The sequence below is a fragment of the Apteryx mantelli genome, chromosome 2, assembly GCF_036417845.1.
Source record: "Apteryx mantelli isolate bAptMan1 chromosome 2, bAptMan1.hap1, whole genome shotgun sequence".
In the NCBI taxonomy this organism is placed as follows: domain Eukaryota; kingdom Metazoa; phylum Chordata; class Aves; order Apterygiformes; family Apterygidae; genus Apteryx; species Apteryx mantelli.
In genome coordinates, this window is record NC_089979.1 from 105,848,476 (window position 1) to 105,869,946 (window position 21,471).

Genomic DNA, 21,471 nt, shown 5'->3' on the forward strand with positions numbered 1-21,471 from the left:
AGAAAGATGTGAAAATTGAGAATCAGGGTTGTGGTATAAGAAAGTCAGAAATGCTGTAATAAAAATTAAGACACTTGCAGTGTCTTCATGTCAGCCTCCAACAAAGCTGTTTTACTCTCAAAAATGAGCAAATTGGGGCCTGATGGAGGGAGCCATTACTTACAACACCAGAATACATTTTGGTGAAAAAGTGAAGGATTCCTGCTTGGTTCTCAACCCTTCAGGCTAGTTTGTGTTGTGACTCAACTGAGAATGATAGGTCCATGTGTATAAATTGTGCTGACTTATGGAAAAAGAAATATTGTTCTAATATATAACTTTGTAATGCAGGCATGCCATGATATATGACTGTGAAGAAAACAAAGTATAGCTCACTGTAAACTCACAAGTATGGGTGTATGTTTTTTTGATTGATTGATTGTTTTGTTTTGTTTTTTAAATGTGACCTCTAAGGTGGTATGAAGCCTGTATCTATAAATAACATGGAGACCTTGCATTTTTTTTCCCCACTAGTCTGATTTTCTTCTCTCTAGGAATGATTAGTTCATTCATTCATTTAAGCCACTGCTTGGTTAGATCTGAGTTTGGGATAGTCAAATTCATGCAAACTACAGTGTTACTCAGCATTTGCTTCACTGACTTGAGCTCTGTGGTGGTTGAAGGCAGGTAGAGGAGGCAAAGCATCAAAGTGCTTGGCTTTCATCAGGCCTCTAAAGGTGCCTGTGTAGGGTTTCTCTGGGGACCTGTGTGCTCAGAAATTGTCTGTATTTCTGTGCTCATAAGTTGGATTTTGGAGACTCTTCAGAGGAAGTCACTTTTCAATAGCTGTGGAGACCTCAGGTAGGAAAATGAAAAAGCTTTTGACTGTGCAGTGTGGGAGAACTGTTGGTTGTGTGAGTATGGCCTGCAGGTGCTTGAAGTCCCCTAAGCCAGACAGGAGAGGTAAGAGCATGGTTTCCTGAGCCCATGGAAGTCATTCTCATCAAAAAGGACAGATTTCCTTGGTTGCTTTGTGCACTAGGAGCAAAGCTGGAAGAATTATTCCTGGCATTGAGAGGGCCAAAGCTAGGGCTTCAAGTTCACCTGAGAAGGGCACTTATTATAGATGAATTTTGCCCCAGATCTGAAAACAGAATTTATTCCCCCTGGATATTCCTCTTTGGCTTTCAGTCCTGCAGAAATGTAAGAATGTGCCTAACAAAGCATGTGGCACTGCCCAGAGGACTTCAAAGGTACCTTTCACCTGTAGGAAGCTAGACATGGATTGATGCACTTTGCTGAATGGTGGCTGCTTCTTGTAGCTGCTGTTTTGTTTTCTAGTGGGATTGGCACTACTTTTTGGAGAGTAAACTAGCTTGCTGCTAAGCGCAATGGGGCTAAGCTAGCACCTGGCTCCTTGGGACACCAGTGGTGCAGCATGTGAGGGTGGTGGAGTAAAGGGCACAGTGACCTCTCTGGGCAACAGAGGAAAGAAGTTGTGCTTGGTGTTACTTTTCTGCAATCTCCCTTCCTATTGTTAAAGTATGTTCACTTAACTACAACAAGCACTGGTGTGTGACCCTTTTCCCTGGGATGTGTGATCTGCTTGGAGCACTGAGTCAGCTGCTTGTTCAGGGGAGGTTGCTGTACACAGATTGTTGGTGTTTAACTTCACTGATGTTGATAAGCTTGCTGTAATAGATTGCTTTCCATAACAATTCCAACAGAAAAAATTAGTTTTTTTGGGAGATGTAGTACTAGAGTGAATGTTAGGACTTGGCACACCTGGTTTCAGCAGTTATGTATTTCCTGCTTTTCTCAGTGCATGCTATAAATTTACCACAAAGGCCTGCGTTTTCCCCCTTTTTTCTATTCTACTGTTTTAAAATATAATTTGACTACTTAATTGGTGTAAAACAATCCCTGTAAAGTGACTACAGCATAGTGTTCAATGTAGCTGTTATGCTGCTGGCTTGTTGGGGTCACATGGTATTTTTTCTAGCACAATGTTAGATCTGCCTGTTCCCCACAGCCTCAGTTGAGATTGGGGCTGCAGGGGGCAACTATGTAAGCTTATTCCTGTGCCTGAGCTGACCATCTAAATATACAGAATAGGCAAGAGGGGGAGATAAGGTGGCTGGCCTACAGCTGGCTGTGGGGCAGCCTAGAGCTGCAAGTTGGGCTTTTTTTTCCTGAGTCTCGGCTCAGATAATGGCCATCCTTCCCTCCTTTTCCTTTTTTCTGATGTCTGGGCCTGAAGGAAACCTCTCCGTGAGAGACCCAGGCTAGGTCCCACATCGGGCTCTGGACCTGGGCGCTCGTTGCCTGAGGGGCCCTGCCTGGACAAGGAGCATGTTCTGGAGCTAGACTGCGCATTGATATGGCTCATACTGAAGTGCTAAAACCTCAACTGGTGCTGCTGCCAAGTCCAGACAGAAAGGCGATGTACACGTTGCAGACCGGCACCTTCATCTCTTCAAATAACTCTTCCTTCCTGGGGGATTTTCTGTTTTCTGAAGGTGGGTAACCTGCTCCCCCCCCCCCCCCCCCCATTTTATGAGAAGCTCACCGGGGAGATTTTTCCTCCCTGAATGCCTATATGTGCATGCACACATCTACTCGGCAGGGAACAGTTTGACCCAGAGGCTTTTATGTGGACATTTGTCCATAAATTAAATAGAACATTTAATTGAAGAAATAACTTTTCATGTGACTGCCATTCTTTCTGCAATAAAAGCATGTGTGGGGGAAGAAGAGGAGGAAAGTGTGAGAAGAGGTCCAATGGAATAAAAGAGAACAAAACAAAGTTACAGTCTCTTAGACTATTTTCTTACTGTGAAGGATTGCTAGGAGAACTAGTGGTAAACATAAGTCCTTCGTGGTGATTTGGGAGCAAGGACGTTTCAGCAGCTGGTCTCTGGGCTTGGGTTGCTGAGCAATGTGACCAACTGTCCTAAAGGATTTCAGTGCATGTCCTGTTGGAGAGGTTATTCTGCCTCTTTGACACGAGTCTTACAGACCTTCTGTCAGGGACTGAAACCAGGCATGTGCTAGGTTGCCGTACATATCCTTGGACTGCCTGATTTGGAGATCTGCTTTTCCTTCCTGTTCCTTCTTGTGATATATGTATTTATGCGTTAGGCTGGCCTGTAGCGGGATGCAGAGAGACATCCTGCAGAAGGATGGTTTTCAACTGTAGGGAAACAAACCTTCTCATCCCATGCTCCAACCCTGTTACTTTACCAGCAAGACAGTTGTATGGCTCCTGCCTTCATGTCTTTCTGTGATGCTGAATAGAGAGGACTGGCGTTGCTGGAGCCCTACATCACACATTTCCCCCTTGTCTGTAATAGCTATAAAACCATTAACCTCCCCCCCCCCCCGATTTAAACCTAAGCTTGTTGTATTTTAATATTGCTTTCATGTTAGCTTTAATATTCTCCTTAGAAAGACACCTGTCCGAGCTGTTAGAGGAGTTGTGCGGGCTGAGCACTGCCCTCCCTGCAGCTCACTCCTCTCTCTTCCTCCTCAGCCCTTTGGTACCATTTCCTGGGTGGTGCCATCTGTGCCCATGGGAATCATCATGTTAATGCCTGCAGCTCTGTCAGCGCTGCGCAGGTGCTGGAGCAGCTTGGAAAGCCTGAGAAATCACACCGAAGTATACATTAAAGACCAAATGTCCTGAGGTGCAGCAGGTCTGGCACACGGCTTGTTTTTTCTCAAGAAAATCCAATCAATGCTAATAGTTTATTCCTTTGGGAGAGGAAAATGTCCATGGAGCTGTATCCTTTCTGCTTGCCAGAGCCTTTTCTCATAATGTTGCAAGATTTGTTTGACTTTGCAAATGAAGCATGTTTTCTCATGGGGATTATACCAAAATAAATAGGCCTGTAATCCTGAAAGGATAACATAGTTCCCTGAGGAATGTGTACCTAATTAAGCTCGGAGAGGTCAGAGCTGATACAAAGGAAGCAGAAGTAAAGTCTCGCAAAGATGCATGCCGTTGGCAAAAAAGAAGATTTTTTTTGTTTTCTAACTCTCCTTTAGAAAAGAAACAAAAATGAGATATTCTGAGCAAAGATATTATGGTTTTGCTCTAATCTCATATCATTTACAAAGCATTTCAACCTGCTTTATGAACCTGCGGTAAACAGCCTGAAGCCTGGGGTAGCAGTAGCTAGTACTCCAATTACAGTCCGGACTGGTAAACTAAACAGCAGTGCAGAGAGTTAGTGCAAAGTCCAGTGAAAAATCTCGTCTTAGGATCTCGGCTCCTACTGGCGGCTGGTTTAACCGTTGGTCTCGGCACCCTGGCTCTGACTGAGTTTCTTGTCCTTTGTTTTTGAACTCTGTTGGAGCTAGTCCAATAATCTGATTAAGAAAAGGACTTCATTTCTGGTTACCTGTTTCTGATTATCAGAGAAACTCATCCATTTTTGTTTCTAGAGATCTTCTGGTTCATGGGAGTGTTAAGGAGGTTCTTCAATCTTGTCCTTTTTCAAATAACCTATGTACCAAAAGCCTTGCCCTGTGTATGTTCTTCGGGGAGTTGGAGGCCAGCTTTCTTGAAGTAGGTCAAATCTGTGGCCTTGCCAAGTCAAATACCACAGCATGGAAGAAAGCCAGGCTTTGTGGTGACAAAGATATGTGAACAATACATTTCTATATCTTGGGATAACTGCATTCCTAGTTACTTGTGAAAAGTTTATTTTCCTTCAGCTTTGGCGATTTCATATGAAACAACTCTGTTGCTTTGTGGGTGTCTTGGTGAACAGGGATTTGTGTGTGTGTGTGTATATATATATATATGATAATTTTTTAAATACCTTCTGAAAGTATGTAACTTTAAATGGAGAGTTTCTCAACCTTCAGCTAGTCCTCATAACACCCTGATAAAATGAGTAAGCATAGCGCTAGCCTTATTTTAGCAAATCAAAAATACTGAAGCTGAGAAATTAATAAAATAGCACCAAAGTATCACATTTGGAATTTGGTTTTGAATTCAGAGGGCTCCTGGCTGTGTTTGTTCGTTCTTTCCCCATAGCAACTTTATCACAGAGTTAGGCAAGAAAAAACGTAATGTGTTAGGAAATTTTTCTGATGTTACTTGGCTTCTGCTTACTGTTTGGAATTAAAATGAATAAATATTTGCATTTTTTTTGATAGTTGTGAGCCAAGCCCATTAACTATTTTTCAACCTTAATTTTCTTTGCAACTTGCACTGATTTCTTTTTTTTTTCTCCCTTTCCAAATTTCACTTCAAGCTGCTTTACACTAGTTGGGTAGGAAGTTTGTTTTCATAGGGCAGAAGAATTTTTTTTGCTGTTCCTAAGTGCAAATGGAAATGGTATATAGCTGCACTGAACCTCAACACTGATTTTAGTGTACCTGTTCTGCCTTTTTGGGCAACCTAGATATTTTTAGTTTATTAGAAAAATATAGCCGCTGCAAAATGCTTGTTTAGTTTCTGCTGTGTTTGTTAAGTCTTCATTTAAATCTGCTGTTTTTAATGTGTCTTAAAATGCTTCAAATGAAGAGGAAGATACAGTGGGTTTGGGCATGCTTTAGAGCTGTTCTGCTGTCTGGCATAAAGTGCTGAGGATACTTGGTATCTCTGTGACAAATGTCTGAGTTAGATACTGATAGCACGCAACTGGAGAGGTTCTGTTTAAAAAAAAAAAAAAAGTGTACGTTACTATTGTAGTTTTGTAATCCCAAATTAGTATCCCAATAATGTCCCTTTTTAGAAGTTGGAATTGAATTTTTAAGTTAGTCACATTACAAATGGCATCTTTGAGAGCACAGAGTTACTTGAAGATACACTGCACTCAACATCCTTTAGCTTGTTTTCTTAGAAGGAGGATTTGTGATTTGAGCATTTTGGGGAAAGATGGAGGAGAGGGGAAAAAGAAATCCAAAGCAGAGAATATATATATGTAGATTTAAAAAAAAATCATTTATACAAAAAAACCATGAGATTTTCACAGAACCACAGAATCACTGAGGTTGGAAGGGACCTCTGGAGATCATCTAGTCCAACCCCCCTGCTCAAGCAGGGTCACCTAGAGCACGTTGCACAGGATTGCATCCAGGCAGGTTTTGAATATCTCCAGAGAAGGAGACTCCACAACCTCTCTGGGCAACCTGTTCCAGTGCTCTGTCACCCTCACAGTGAAAAAGTATTTCCTCATGTTCAGATGGAACTGTCTGTGTTTCAGTTTGTGCCCATTGCCTCGCGTCCTGTCGCTGGGCACCACTGAAAAGAGTCTGGTCCCATCCTCTCGACACCCTCCCTTCAGATACTTGTACACATTGATAAGATCTCCTCTCAGCCTTCTCTTCTCCAAGCTAAACAGGCCCAGCTCTCTCAGCCTTTCCTCATAAGAGAGATGCTCCAGTCCCCTAATCATCTTTGTGGCCCTTCGCTGGACTTGCTCCAGTAGTGCCACATCCCTCTTGTACTGGGGAGCCCAGAACTGGGCGCAGTATTCCAGATGTGGCCTCAGCAGGGCTGAGTAGAGGGGGAGAATCACCTCCCTCAACCTGCTGGCAACACTCTTCCTGATGCACCCCAGGATACCATTGGCCTTCTTGGCCACAAGGGCACATTGCTGCCTCATGCTTAACTTGGTGTCCACCAGTACTCCCAGGTCCTTCTCCGCAGAGCTGCTTTCCAGCAGGTCAACCCCCAACCTGTACTGGTGCATGGGGTTATTCCTCCCCAGGTGCAGGACCCTGCACTTGCCTTTGTTGAACTTCATGAGGTTCCTCTCTGCACACCTCTCCAGCCTGTCCAGGTCTCTCTGAATGGCAGCACAGCCCTCTGGCGTATCAGCCACTCCTCCCAGTTTGGTATCGTCAGCAAACTTGCTGAGGGTGCACTCTGTCCCTTCATCCAGGTCACTGATGAAGAAGTTGAACAAGACTGGACCCAGTACTGACCCCTGGGGGACACCGCTAGCTACAGGCCTCCAACTAGACTCTGTGCCACTGATCAGAACTCTCTGAGCTCTGCCATTCAGCCAGTTCTCAATCCACCTCACTGTGCACTCATCTAGCCCACACTTCCTGAGCTTGTCTATGAGGATGTTATGGGAGACAGTGTCAAAAGCCTTGCTGAAGTCAAGGGAGACAACATCCACTGCTCTCCCCTCATCTACCCAGCCAGTCATTCCATCATAGAAGGCTATCAGATTGGTTAGGCATGATTTCCCCTTGGTGAAGCCATGCTGACTACTCCTGATCACCTTCTTGTCCTCCACATGCTTGGAGATGGCTTCCAGGATGAGCTGTTCCATCACCTTTCCAGGGATGGAGGTGAGGCTGACTGGCCTGTAGTTGCCTGGGTCCTCCTTCTTGCCCTTTTTGAAGACTGGGGTGACATTGGCTTTCTTCCAGTCCTCAGGCACCTCTCCTGTTCTCCATGACCTTTCAAAGATGATGGAGAGTGGCTTAGCAATAATGTCCGCCAGCTCCCTCAGCACTCGTGGGTGCATCCCATCAGGGCCCATGGATTTGTGGGTGTCAAGTTTGCTTAAATGATCTCTAACCCACTCCTCCTCCACCAAGGGAAAGTCTTCCTTTCTCCAGACTTTCTCTCTTGCCTCCAGGATCTGGGGTTCCTGAGGGCTGGCCTGAGCAGTAAAGACTGAAGCAAAGGCAGCATTCAGTAACTCTGCCTTCTCTGTATCCTTCGTCACCAAGGCACCCACCCCATTCAGCAAAGGGCTTACATTTTCCCTAGTCTTCCTCTTGCTGCTGATGTATTTGAAGAAGCCCTTCTTGCTGTCCTTGACATCTCTAGCCAGATTTAATTCCAAACGGGCCTTAGCCTTCCTCGTCGCATCCCTGCAGACGCTGACAACATTCCTATATTCCTCCCAAGTGGCCTGTCCCCCTTTCCACTTTCTGTAGACTTCCTTCTTCTGGTTGAGTTTTGCCAGGAGCTCCTTGCTCATCCATGCAGGTCTCCTGCCTCCTTTGCTTGACTTCCTACTCATAGGGATGCACCGCTCTTGAGCCTGGAAGAAGTGATGTTTGAATATTAACCAGCTCTCTTGAACACTCCTTCCTTCTAGGGCCGTAACCCATGGGATTCCTCCAAGTAGGTCCCTGAAGAGGACAAAGTTTGCTCTCCTGAAGTCCAGGGTTGCGATCCTACTTGGTGCCCTGCTGCCTCCTCGCAGGATCCTGAACTCCACCATCTCATGGTCACTGCAGCCAAGGCAGCCCCCAACCGTCACATCTTCCACCAGTCCTTCTTTGTTTGTTAGTACGAGGTCCAGCAGCACACCTCTCCTTGTTGGCTCCTCCACCACCTGTGTCAAGAAGTTGTCACCAATGCTCTGCAGGACCCTCCAGGACTCTTTGTGCCTAGCTGTGTTGTCTTTCCAGCAGATATCGGGGTGGTTGAAGTCCTGCATGAGAACCAGGGCCTGGGATTGTGAGGCTACTTCCAGCTGTCTGTAGAAGGCCTCATCGACTTCCTCATCCTGATCAGGTGGCCTGTAGTAAACACCCACAACAGTGTCACCCATGCTAGCCTGCCCTTTGATCCTTACCCATAAGCTCTCGACTCGCTCTTCATCCACCCCTAGGCACAGCTCCATACATTCCAGTTGCTCTCTCACATAAAGAGCAACTCCACCACCTCACTTTCCTGGCCTGTCTTTCCTAAAAAGCACATAGCCATCCATGACAGCACTCCAGTCATGCGAGCTATCCCACCATGTCTCTGTAATGGCAATGAGATCATGGCCCTGCGACCGCACACATATTTCTAGTTCTTCCTGTTTGTTCCCCAAGCTGCGTGCATTGGTGTACAGGCATTTCAGGGAGGTGATCGAGCATGCAGGTTTCCCAGGAGGGGTAAAAGAGGGTCCTCCATAGCCACATCCCATGCGCACTTCCCTGGCTGCATTCATCTGTTGGAGGCATCCTGACTTGAGCAGTCTTTTGCCAACTACCCTGTCACTATAACTCTCCCCTTCCCCCATCTTTCCTAGTTTAAAGCCCTCCTTACCAGGTTGGCCAACCTGTTGGCAAAGACCCGCATGCCCCGCCTCGTGAGGTGGATCCCATCTCTTGCCATCAGTTGTCGATCTTCAGACAGGGTCCCATGGTCGTAGAAACCAAAACCCTGTTGCCAACACCAGCGGCGCAGCCAGTCGTTAACCTGGAAAGTCCGTCTCCTCCTCCTCTCATCCATCCCCCTCACTGGCAGGATTGAGGAGAAGATGACCTGGGCTCCCAGACCCTTGACCACCATCCCCAGAGCTCTGAAATCCTGCTTGATGGTCTCCAGTTTGCCCTTGGTGTCATTGGCGCCCACATGGAAGAGCAGCAGTGGGTAATAGTCCGAAGCATGGACGAGCCTTGGCAGTCTTTGCATGACATCTCTCACACGAGCCCCCGGCAGGCCACAAACCTCTCTAGACAAGAGGTCAGGTCGACAGATAGATGATAGATTTTGTAAAGTTACAGTGATGTTAGGAGATCTGGAAGATAACAGTGGCTTCATTTTGTCATTCTTTTCATCCTTTTTATCAATTCTGTAAGACGATGAGTTGTGTACTAGAATGCACAGATTCATTAGCAGGTTGCATATATATCTGAAGAAGATTCCTTTGTCTCCAACCCTTTGTTTTACATAGAGCCTTGTATAGACAAGGCACATCATGGCACATCATGTGGCAGACATGTCTGCATTTCTTATTTGATAAAACTGTAGCTTGGAAGCAAATGATTTATTGTAGTCAAATGGGTAAGTTGTATGGCTTTTGCAAAAGTAGTATGGTAGTATTTGAGAAACTTCGAAGCGAAGCTTTGGTAATACTTGGCTCATTCTTTGAAGATGGTTCTTGCTCTGAAAGCTTGCCTACTTTTTGAGAAATGAAAATGAAGACTAAGGAAAATGAAAAATGCATCCTGTGGAAAAACAGTTCTGAAATGTAAGTACTGGATATTCCAGCAAATGACCTATTCTACAGCAGTGGGGGGCACTGTTGTGTCTCTGTTAAAGCATGTGAGGATGTATTTTATTTCCTTAGTGCTAGATAACGTGCCATTTGTTGACATTTTTTCTTGTTTGAGTAAACATATTTATCTCATGTTCGTTGTTACTCATTAACATGTGACTGACATTACAACCTTATGAAGGAAAATTACTGCAGATTCGTTGGAGTCAGAATTCTTCATTAATTATTTTAAGACTTTTCCTATCAATGCAAGACCTTTTCAAACAAAGACTTGATTCAGGAAGTTTCACACCAGGAAGGTGTGTCCATATTAACTATGTATGGAAAAACAAGTAGTTTGGCTTTCAAATATTTGCTTGGTTATTTTATGAGTAGACTAATGTGTCCATTTGTGTGTGTACGTGTGTAGGCAAGCACTGAAGAGGTGGCTGTTTTGAAAACCAGAGAAGGGATTTCCTTATTCTGGCTTTGCCTGTTAACAGGAGAATGTACAGAAGTACAGAAACTAAATGCACTTTGTTTGTGCTGAGCTATGAAATACTATGATAATGCATATCCAGTATATTTTTTACAGGAATCAAGATGCTATTAAAAGCTGACAAGCCTGTTGATTGCAAATGTCCTTTTTAAGGTTAAATGTAAATTCTGTGGGGATCAGAAAAGTCTTTCTGAAGTTTGTTTTGTCTAGTTGGTTCAGTGTGTGTAACTTTTAAACCAATGAATGAGGTACTTTCCATCTCTGCATTGATATTAGATTGAAATCATGCAATTTTGCTTTCCAGCTCTATGTTTGGCAGAAAGCAGAGGCTTAAATCTTTAGGAGCACAGCACAACTTATTCTCATGAGCAGCACAACTTACTTTCATGAAGAGAAAGGTATTATATTGAAGAGACAACCTGAAAGCCATGCAGTTATAATGATGGTTTTGCTCAGGGTGGTGTATTAATGTAATTTGGTATGTTAAAATTTGATGGATCTGTACTTCAACTTTTAGTCCCTTGTTTTAAATAAATTCATACATACATTTAAATTTGTTTTCATGTTTATGTATTATAGCATTTTTGTTCCCCTTGCGCCCAGACTCCTGCCTTATCTAAGGGAAGAGATTTTGAAAGACTTAAAGGCAGCTCTCAAAAGGAGCTTATCAGCCTTATCCTCATTTTACTGCTGTCAGAGCAGATGCATGATGTGAGGTGTTCAGAATCACACCCGGTGGGTCACTGGCAGAGCAGGGATTTGGCCAGTCATTGAGTGGATGCCGCTCTATCCACTAGGTAGTATTTACTTCCTGGCTATTTAAACATAGCTTTAGTATTGAGGATGTTTTTCAAAACAGTGATCTGTATGTAAGAAAAAAAAAAAAAAGTAAAATGCAAGAGGGTTAAAGCACCATCCACCCTTAGATGGAATATATTCATTTTTAAAAATAGATAAGGATGCTCCTCCCCCCCTCCTTTGCAAATACTTGCGGCTTTACAAATATTTTTAATAATAAAATATTGTTATAGTTTTTTCCCCCCACGTAAGCAGCAAAAAGGAAACTGAGCATTTTTCACTGACAGACACCTCCTGTAACGCAAGTGAGGTTGATCAGTGGCTTCTCAAAATTTTTCTAAATGCTGATTTGAGCAAATCTCAGATCTTTGCAAGCCAGGAAATACACAGTTAGGGGCACTCTTATAACTCCAGCTGTGGTCATTGGCCCTCATGATAGCCTCTCACAGTTATCTGTGAACACATTGGCTTCTTTGCTTTCGACATGTGTCTGGATTAACAGTGGAAGAATTTGCTGAAATTGCTTGTGAGATCTGAAATGCATAGACATCTGGATTATTTTGCTCCCTCTAGAAAGAGATACCTTACTTGTGTATGTGGAGCTCAAGGAAAAAGTCTCTGCACCTCGAGTGATCCAGTATGTCTTGCATCGATTTTTGTAGCTCCGAATCAGTAGCGGTAGGCAGGAGTCATCGGCTGTGAATGATGCATTTGAATAGTCTGCACTTTAATGGCAGCAAGCACTGCAAAAGGGCGAAGGGGTTGCTGTATGCACTAGAAAGAGTGGTATGTGACTGACTGGTTGGCCTAAAACAGTAGTAGTTTCTTTTTGGTGACACGTCATCGTCATCGACACATATCCCTCCTGTGAAAGAAGGGCCTTGGTGCAAAATACACACAACCAAGAGAAGGTAGAGACTATCTGTAAAGCTAGGTTACAATATAAGAATCATAGGCTTACTGGAGGTCAGAGAAGAAAGAATTAAGGAAGTGTTAATCCTAATGTGTGTTCCCTCATTTTTGGTGTGCTTTTTTTATTATTATTTTCTTCTTCTCAGCGGCTCAGAGTTGTGGTGATTTACCTGAGTAAGATGCCACAGCTCTACCAAAGAAGCTCTGTAAATCTCTGAAATTCTTTTGCCAGTGGATCTCCCTGGTGCTCTTGTATGAGAAGAGAGAGGCTGTTTCTTTGCCTTAGGCTGTGAGTCAGTTGTAATTAGCAAGGAGGTTACAACAGAACTCTGTTATGGTTAGCCCAGGGGAAAGGAGGTGCTTGATTCCTGGAGCGTTTTTAACTGCAGGGGGAAGAGAGAAAGCAGAGATGATATTTATGCTCTCCAGTGATGACAATTTTATTACACGATAGTTCCAGTTATTAAGTATGTGAGCATTTAATATTAGTTCGTCCCTGTTTTTCCACTGTGCTGCCCAACCATCTTGTAAACTAATCACTCCTTTCAGGGTTTCCATCCATTCTCACCTTTCTTCCTGCTATAGGTAGAGAGAACAAATTACTTCTTAAAATGTCTGTTTTTATCTATTTTAACCATAGCTGTTACTAATGAGAACATTAACTAAAAATTGATTTTTATTGCTTATAATCCTGTAAGTACTAGGTAGTCAGGTGGTCAGGACCCATGGGGAGTGTCTGTCTTTGCCAGGAGCAGGCATGGAAGCCCCTGATGCTCGTGGATGCAGTGTCTCCGGCCGTTGTCAGTGGTGTGGGACACTGCTTCGGTTTGCTCTGCCACTGACTGCTCTGCCTCTCTGCCTGGTGATTTGCCCCTTCGGCTTGAAAGCAGAGTTGGCTGTTGTAACTGAAGGTGTTGTATGACGTTTTACATGCTGTGTCAGACAGGAGGTCAGAGACACAGATGTTGTTTTTGCTTTCAGCAACAGGAATCTTAATCATGACAGTTAACGTCTTCCACACGTTTAATATGGGTGCTCAGTTGGATGGATTAGTGAGTCACCAGCAGCAGTCATGAAACGAGCTGCAGAAATGCAGCTCATTAAGACCTTGGACTCGCAAGCCCAGTGAGGAGTAGGGGAGTGCAGCAAACAAATCTTGAGGGTTCATGTCTGTCCTACTTTATTTAGGGCTAGTGTGGAGACCATGGGGAGGCTGGGGGATGAACATAGCTATGTTACTTTTTGTGTATGTTTTTTCTTCTTCTTAAACATGCCTTGTGATTTCAAAGGAGTTGAGAACCAGAGAAGCAGCCTTCACAAGCAAGGACCCAGCTACTGAGGCAAATGCCAGCTCTCCCATGCTAATGGATAAGCGCAGAAGTGGTTGTGTGTAGCCAGGTCTGCCTCTTTCCAGCCATGCTACATACGTGACCAGATGTTTCTCTTTGTTCTCGCAGCTTGCTGTGTTGCATAGACTGGACCTCCCTTTTCTTTACCCTAAGGATTATAATGTGCACATCGGGCCTCTTCTGCTCAGTAACCCACTCTGTATGCCATGCCTTAAGAGCTGATAGGACAGCTTACCAACAATTTCATAGAGAAAACACTTCCTCTGTAGCTCAGGTGTTGTCAGAGAGTTGCTGGCCCCTTTTTGTTGCCTGAGAGGTGAGTCTGTCCTGGAGAGTTGCAACTGTGAAGTTGGACATGTTAAATCAAACAGCTTTTGTTGAGGTTAACATCAAGGTGCTTGTTAAAGTGAGCATGCATGCCGACTATTACTGAAGCTCAGCTGAGCTGAGTAACTTGGTGAACCACAGTCATTTGATTGTATGTGTGAGGTCTGAGGGTGCCAACTGTATAAGACCGTAGAAGAAAGTAACATTTGCTATTTCTGAGATTATCATGTAATCAGAGTTGGTCATGGTTTTCCTGGCTTTCTTCACATTTTGATTTTTGAATATACAAACCATTTTTTGATTTTTTTTTTCTGAGATCTATATGGAACGTGTAGTCCTGAAGTGTTTTAACTTCAGTGGACTTGACACTTATTCACAGAAGCTGACTTGTTGGTTTCTATGCTGTATGAATGTAAATGTAATAATGCAGTCTTTCTTCGTGTGAGAAAGAATGTGATTTATTTTACTTGCCTTCTAGCAGAGATGGTTGCTTCCAGTTATATGTCTCTGAGTCTTTGGCTCCATGCCTCTGAAATTATGCAAGTTCGCAATATCAGTTCTGCTTGTCACCATAGCATACCCTGCTTGGCCTACACCCGATACCAAAATCAAGCTGATAATGCAAAACTAAAATGGACGGCTGTAATCTGAGGACAATGGATGTGGAGACTATGGGGAGGCTGGGGGATTTGGCTTGGGGGAAGTTCTAGACTTCTTAAAGAGCGGAATGTTTATTAAATAAAACTGAGATGATCTTAGAATAATGCTGCCAAGGATGTTGGGGGGAGAAAGCCCCTCATGCTCCCCACTAATGTGACCTGAGGGAAGGCATTATTCTTGAACCCATTTCAGTGATTGGGCATGTGAGCAGGACACATCCTGTGTAACTATTCAGGCAACTGAGAGAAAGTAACGCTGCTGGGAGCAGCACTGGACATTCAGATTCTGCACTTGGTCTTGTTGGCACCCCTTTGACTCTGCCAGGATTTCGTAGGATTTGAGGGAGCTTGTTCAATGGGATTGGATCGTTTCAGAAAGAAGTATCCCTTTTCCTTATCGTACTTTATTTTTTATTCCAGGTGGTGACACCCTGCTTTCTTCCAAGCAATTATGAACTGGTAAGTACTGTTGGCACTATCAATATCCGTCAGGTTTTATTAAGCTATTGGTTAGGTTATTCTTCCTGTAATTTCTTGTTATTTAAGTACTGTATCTTCCCCTTTCCCAGTGAGTGCTTGGAAAATAAAGGGTCTAATCCTGAAGCTTGTTACTGTGTCTTGTCTCATGGAGCAATCTGGATTGTTTTATTGAGCATTTTGCAAGGTTAAAGGTTTACAGCATGAAATGTTGAGTTGTGCCTTTCAGGACTCTTCTTAAACTGAACTGGACGGTATGTCTGTGATAGAGCAACCATGTGCAGTTGACCGTACTTACATTATCCACTTTTCTTTTAAAGTGAATGACATTCATTGTTACAACGTACTGTATAGATGTCTCATATTAGTTTGACAGTACAAATAGGGGACAGGTTGTTTGGTTGTTTGGTTGGTTGGTTGTTTGTTTGTTTGGTTGTTTGTTTGGTTGTTTGGTTGATCCTGGTGGAGGAGGAGAGACTAACCCACGCTTGTTCAGGATAGGCATTAAAAAGATGATAAACCTTTTCAGGCTTGAGTAGCTGATTTTGGTCCTTTTAGCTCCAAGGGTAACATGAATGATACCCAGATGGATGGGGTGTTAACTGTTATTTACTGAACCAGCACTACCACCTGCTAGTATCAGTATTAGAAATAATAGGTCCACAGCTGATGTCCAAATGTCAGCTGAGAACTGTGTGGTGCGTATATATGCGATGCAGCCAGGGGGGGATTAGAAATCCAGCATCTCATTTCTGCCTTGTTACGTGAATTGGGCAAGTCGCTTTGCATACTTCTGTGTCTTGATTTCCCTGTTGGCAAAAGGTAAGTAGTGATACTTGCTTGGAATGAATCACAGAAGTAGAAGGTGCTATGGAAGTGTTGGCTTATGCTTTTCTTAATCGTTATCCTTCAAAAGAAAGGGTGAAAGATTAAATCAGTGATGCACAGTATTATGAGGAATGTGAATATTAACTCATGGAAGCTCTCCCCTAATTTTGGCCCAGTAATTTTATGAATTAACTCACATCAGAGTCTGGGGATTCTGTATGATGTTACTGCTAAAATTATAAATAGAAGAGCAGTCCTTTATTTTGTCTGCAGCTCACAGTAGTAGATGCGTACTGTGAGCTGTGGCTGCTCTTTCTTTTGTGTTGTATACACAACCTGTGTATTGATTCTGATATGGAAAATCTGTTGCCATGATTCAGAACAACCTTAAGTGTGCAGCACTGGGGGATAGAGTACCGGGCCTTACCAGCCATCGTCCTGGGTGAACCTGGTGTGCAGTCAGGTTCTGCCAGGCTTAGCAGTAACAGGCTCTCCTGTTTATTGCCACCTTCTATGCCCTGGCCCTTTCCAAAATCACTGAGCAAACTGTTAAACTAGCTGGAGGTTGGGGTGTGGTCTTTGTACAATGTCTTAAATAGCATGCAGCTTTGCGATTCAGAAATCTGCTGCTGTGCAATTGGGGATCGAAGATGTCCCTGAGTTTTCTGGCTTTCAAGTGATCTTTGTGTATGAGCAGTTTTGTATGTTTTGGAAATGAGGTAAGAGGCTTTTTAATCTGAGTGTTTTTCACCTGTAGGGTTTCTTGGGGCTTACATTAAATCATAGACTACAAGTTATGTAGAAATCCTGGATTTTTGCAGGTTGTATTTATGGGATTCGGAAGCAGTCTAAATGTTGAAGATGGCTTCCCTTGTTAGCAGAGACTGAAAGAAATGCTGCAGGATTTGGATTTATTTATTTATTTATTACTTTTTTCTCTTTTGTACTGGACACTGCTCATTGGCATTTCAGTGAGCACCCCCCCCCCCCCCCCCCCCCGCCCCAAGTGTTTTTGCTTTTATTTTCCTTAGTCCGGATCTCTTTGGGGCATGTTATCACCTCCCTGTAAATTGGTATTGCCCTGTTAGATTCTCACGTCCCCTGGAAGCAAAGGTAATGTCTGTCAACCTACGTTCACCCTTCTATTTCTGTGAAGGGAGTTTGGATGGATTTCTGTGGCTGAAAAGCAGGGCCTCTGAAAGGTTCAGGCTGTGAGGTAAGGTAGTTCTTGGTGTCTGTGTGCTTATACTGAACAGTTCCTCAGGAAAATCCCTAAAAGCCCTTGGGAAATACCCAGGGTTATATAAGTGTATTTCCTTTACCCTTTCAGTCAAGTGACTTACTGAGGGAGAGATGGAACCAGTCTGTCCATTCAGCTACCATCTTGAGTTTTATGTGGCTTTGAAGGCAACATTTGTACCAACAGAGAAATGGGTGAGAGCATGCGGCACAGCACAACTTGAATCCGGACAGTGGAAACAGCCGAACCCCCCGCAACCAGGGTGACCCCAACCCGACACCTCTTGGGAATAGTCCAGCGGCCTCCCGAAATGATGGCCAAGTAGCGCTGCTTCATCCAGGCCAAGCTGCTCTGGGCCTGTGCTAACGGTTGGGCAGTGTGGACAGCCATGTGATGCTGGCCTAACCTGCTTGCTTCATGAGCAGAGATGTAGCCCAAAGTTCAGTCCCTGAATAAAGTATTTACTAGCTTTAGGCAGGAAGAAGATCACAATTCCATAGAGTTTTCTTGCAGGAAAAACTGTAGTTGAAATACTTTCATTATATACTGTGCAATATCTTATTACTGAGAGTGAAACTGAAGAGTTTTGCTTCTGACATGGAATGTAGTGACATTTGGTATTTTTTAGATTAGGGTCTGCCTTGTGCACAAATAAATTTTACCTGATTAGTAAAGAGTTCTGTTGTCCTGAACTAGAATAATCTGTGACCATATTAGCCATAAGCAATTTCTTTTATAACTATTTTGAGTGTAAAATATTGAGAACATCAAGGACAAGTAGTTGAGATCTTCAGCTAATAGGGAAGGACTCTACTCAAACCAGCCAAAGTTTTGTTGCATTGCAGTTTTCTTCGGAAGTATGGATTATCCCCATTCATTCCAAGCTAGGCAGCTTTTAGTTCTCACATAAATAAATGATGCATATGTCTGGTATAAATTATTGGTACATATATTTAGCTAATGTAATGGTTGCCTGTATCGCTCTCCTAGTGGTTTATAGCAAGAACTGTAGTTAAACTCTGTGGCATGTTTGCTGGAAGATGGTTGAAGCCTGATGAAATGTACAGATGCTCTTTTTCTTTAGAATGTGGATTTTATTGAGTATTTTCAGCTTGGATGTCTGTTTCCAAAGAGGCCCTTTCTTCCCATTTCTCATAAGCCATGCATCTTGAAGCTTTGTAATGACGTCAGGATCCTCATATATCAACCCAGTGCAGCTGTTTGGAGTTTCAAGTGCTAAAATATAAACCAGCTGCTGTTAGGTGTTCTAATACTACTTGCTTTATGTTGTCATGTACATTCCTCTGCCTGGAGAAGGGGGACAATTTTAGTCCAGCTCTACTAATCAAAGTCAAATGTTTAGTAAAATAAGATGTATTCTGATGTGCCTCATTTTATTTCATCAAGACGCAATGGGTTATTTGTGGCAATAGACTGCAGAGATCTATATCATGACTCAAATATAATAAAAATGCCATGGCCACTGGTCACTACTTTTGTATGTAAGAGCTGAATTAGCCTATGTAACAGTTTTCTTAAAAGTTTGAGAAAAATCAAAGATGGCAAGTCTGTTTAAACAGTATTTTCTTGAATTGTTGCATCTTATTTTGAGATTGAGAGTTACTCAGTTGATGTCATTTTAAAAAAAATCTACATTTTAAATTAAAAGACAATTATTAACATGCACACGTTGTCTTATACAAATCTTGTTCCCTAATGCTACAAGAAAGATGGCTTAGTCCCTAACTTTGAATCTCCAAATGTTTTTCCATTCAGTTATTACTTTAAAAAGATAGAAATAAAAGTAGAGCCAAAAGAAGGATATTATTTTGAGGTCACTTTCAGATTCTGGGAAGTATTCTAGAATAATTTAAGATACATGAAGAAAGTAGCAAGCTTGTCCTCATTATTATTATTATTATTATTTTTTTACACATTGTTCATGGTACTGTATCTTTAAAAAGAATAAAGAAAATGAAAGCTTACTCCCTCAGAGGCCCCTCGTATTTCCTGCTGCATGTCTTGCATTAACAAAATGTGACTCAAAGGCTTGAACCTTATGGCATATATGCGCTCTTATCTTAAAATGACTCCATCAGTTAAATGGTCCCTATCACTGCATAACTTGTCAGTTTTAAGGCACAATTAACTAGTAATCTTTACCAGAGAAATTTCTGATTTAACCTCTGTAACCTTTCTTCTTTTTTTCAACTGGCTGCCAGAGAAGTCTGCATACCTGTAGTGCTGCCTTTTAAACCTCACATTTCATAACTGGCTCTTGTAGTGGTGGAAGATTAAGAGGACACTTACCCAGCTATTTATGTTTTATTAAAACATCACTTCTTCCTGAACTTTATTTAGCTATTTTTCTGAGTCTGAGGTGGAAGCCTTACTCATTTTGATAGAAAACTGGGGGAGTTATGCTTCTTTTTTTATTTTGCTTAACTCTGTTTTCCTCAACTATACAAGCCTGTTGTTTCCACTTTTGAAGACAAAAATAAGACTTTCGCATTCAGGCCTCTCCTAGCAAACCAAAACCATAATTTTGAACAGTGAGCTGAGTTGCACTCTGGCCCATCTCAAAAGAGGAGGGGAACACAGTTAAAATAATTAGGGAGAAAAGTTTTTGTTTTTGTTCTTTAAGGGATGGAGGGAAGGAAAGAATATGTTGGAAAAAAAATGGGAAAGAAGCAAGTAATGGAGTCACAAGACAGTTGGGTGCCTTCCTACTAATCAGGTATCTGATTTTATTTGAAATGTATGGGAGTTTAGACAGTTCATATATCTGACCCAGGGAAACTAGTCCCAGAAATTTCTCGAGAGAAACTAAAAGTGACTTTTAGCAAAAACATTATGATATGGCCAAAAAAAAAAAAAAGACAAGTTCATAAGGGGAAAGAGAGGAGGAGGAGGATAGGAAACCTTAAGAAAACTCAGTACCGCAGTAGTGTTGGAAGAAATTTTGTTCTTTTTAGCAAAACCTCCTCTTGTTCTAGTATTCCATGATGATTGGTGAATGCAGTCCTCTCCAGATGCTTTGGCTGAGAAAGATCAATAGATATGACAATATGTATTTTTATCCTCATTGCATTCATTTACTTTTTTAATGCATCTTCCCAGAAAAAATGTGAAGCAGTCTGTCGTTCCCATGGAGTACAGTCCATCTGTTTTTAATGTGAGCCTGCAAGAGATTTTCTGAGAAATCTGAAGCTGCATTACCATTGGTGATGTTGGGAAGGTCTGAGCATGTAGATGAAGGATTGCCTTCTCCAGTTTCATTTGAAGGGGGATCTGAGTCCTAGAAGGACATAAGATTATTATCTTGGGTTAATCAGGTATGACCTTCAAACACCCTGCAATATGATGACAATGACTAAGCTGAATTGGGAGCTGGCATGTGTAGCTCTCTCTCTGCCAGTTGTGTTTTTGGTTTCCGGCTTAAAGCAGTAAAAGCTTCACTGGGAAATTGCATCAAGTGGGTTTGATTTGTAATAAATTTCAGTCACTTATGGCTAGTTCATTTCTTGTTTTTGTTGTGTTTTTTTTTCCCTCTTTTCTTTTCGTCTTTAAAGCAAGAGAATGGAAATCGTAGGTGTGGAGAACTAGGAAAATATCCAACCATGTTATTTACAGAGACTTGCTTTTTCCCCACTGCCACTGCTACAGTCAAAGCTTTAGCTAAAGGTATTCATCACCTGAATTCACAGGACCGATGAGATACACAGAAATCAAGCATGATATACACAAATCGAACATGAATTGGAAGATGCAAAAGGCATGCCAATTCTACCTAACCTCTGCATTGCTATCATCTTTCCTGCCTCCTTTCCTCAGTCTAACCAGAGCCCCTCTGCTGGGATTATCACTGCCTGTCTTCTGACAGGTTGCACGTGATGAAAAAGGAAATGCAACAGCACGGTGATGTTCTCCAGTTTGTTTGCAAAGGGTGGGAATATCCAGCAGAGTTTTACATTTGCCTGTTCAGTTCCTGCTTTGTCACCATCTGTAGTGCCAGTGCCTCCATGCAGAGAGATATCTATGGACTTTGGAGAGAGTCTTATGGAAATGATTTTCTCCACTTTTGATTCATACAGCTTTCCTGACAGGAGAAAGCAAAGGTGCCTTGAAGTTCTGTTTAAACTTAGGGTTTTTTTGCTTTTCAATTTTGCTTTATTAAACTTTGAGCTGTACTTTTTCTTCCTTTCCCTTTTCTCAGCTTTATCAATCAATAGTCTTTTTATTTTTTGTGATTTCTTGATTTGTTAGTGAAGTGCCACTTTCCTCCACTGCTGTAGATCAGCAGGAACGGAGACTGAGGCCATAGCTTCTTGACAGAAAACGTGAGCTGCTGCCTGATCTGAAAACACTTGACATGATTACTTTTCAACTTTTTTGGATTTGTGGATCCTCACAAGGGAGCTGATGTGGGCCTCTGTATAATGCATTT

At 42.6% G+C, this 21,471-nt stretch overlaps 1 protein-coding gene across 11 annotated transcripts in view; it reads left to right on the forward strand.

Moving 5' to 3' along the window:
* TNS3 (tensin 3) overlaps positions 1-21,471 on the forward strand; it is a 332,367-nt gene that overhangs the window by 162,273 nt on the left and 148,623 nt on the right. For all 11 annotated transcript variants that reach the window (XM_067291189.1, XM_067291185.1, XM_067291188.1 and 8 more), the window contains one exon: positions 14,900-14,938. In XM_067291189.1, the coding sequence (XP_067147290.1) occupies positions 14,900-14,938 (39 nt within the window). The remainder of the gene's footprint in view (positions 1-14,899; positions 14,939-21,471) is intronic.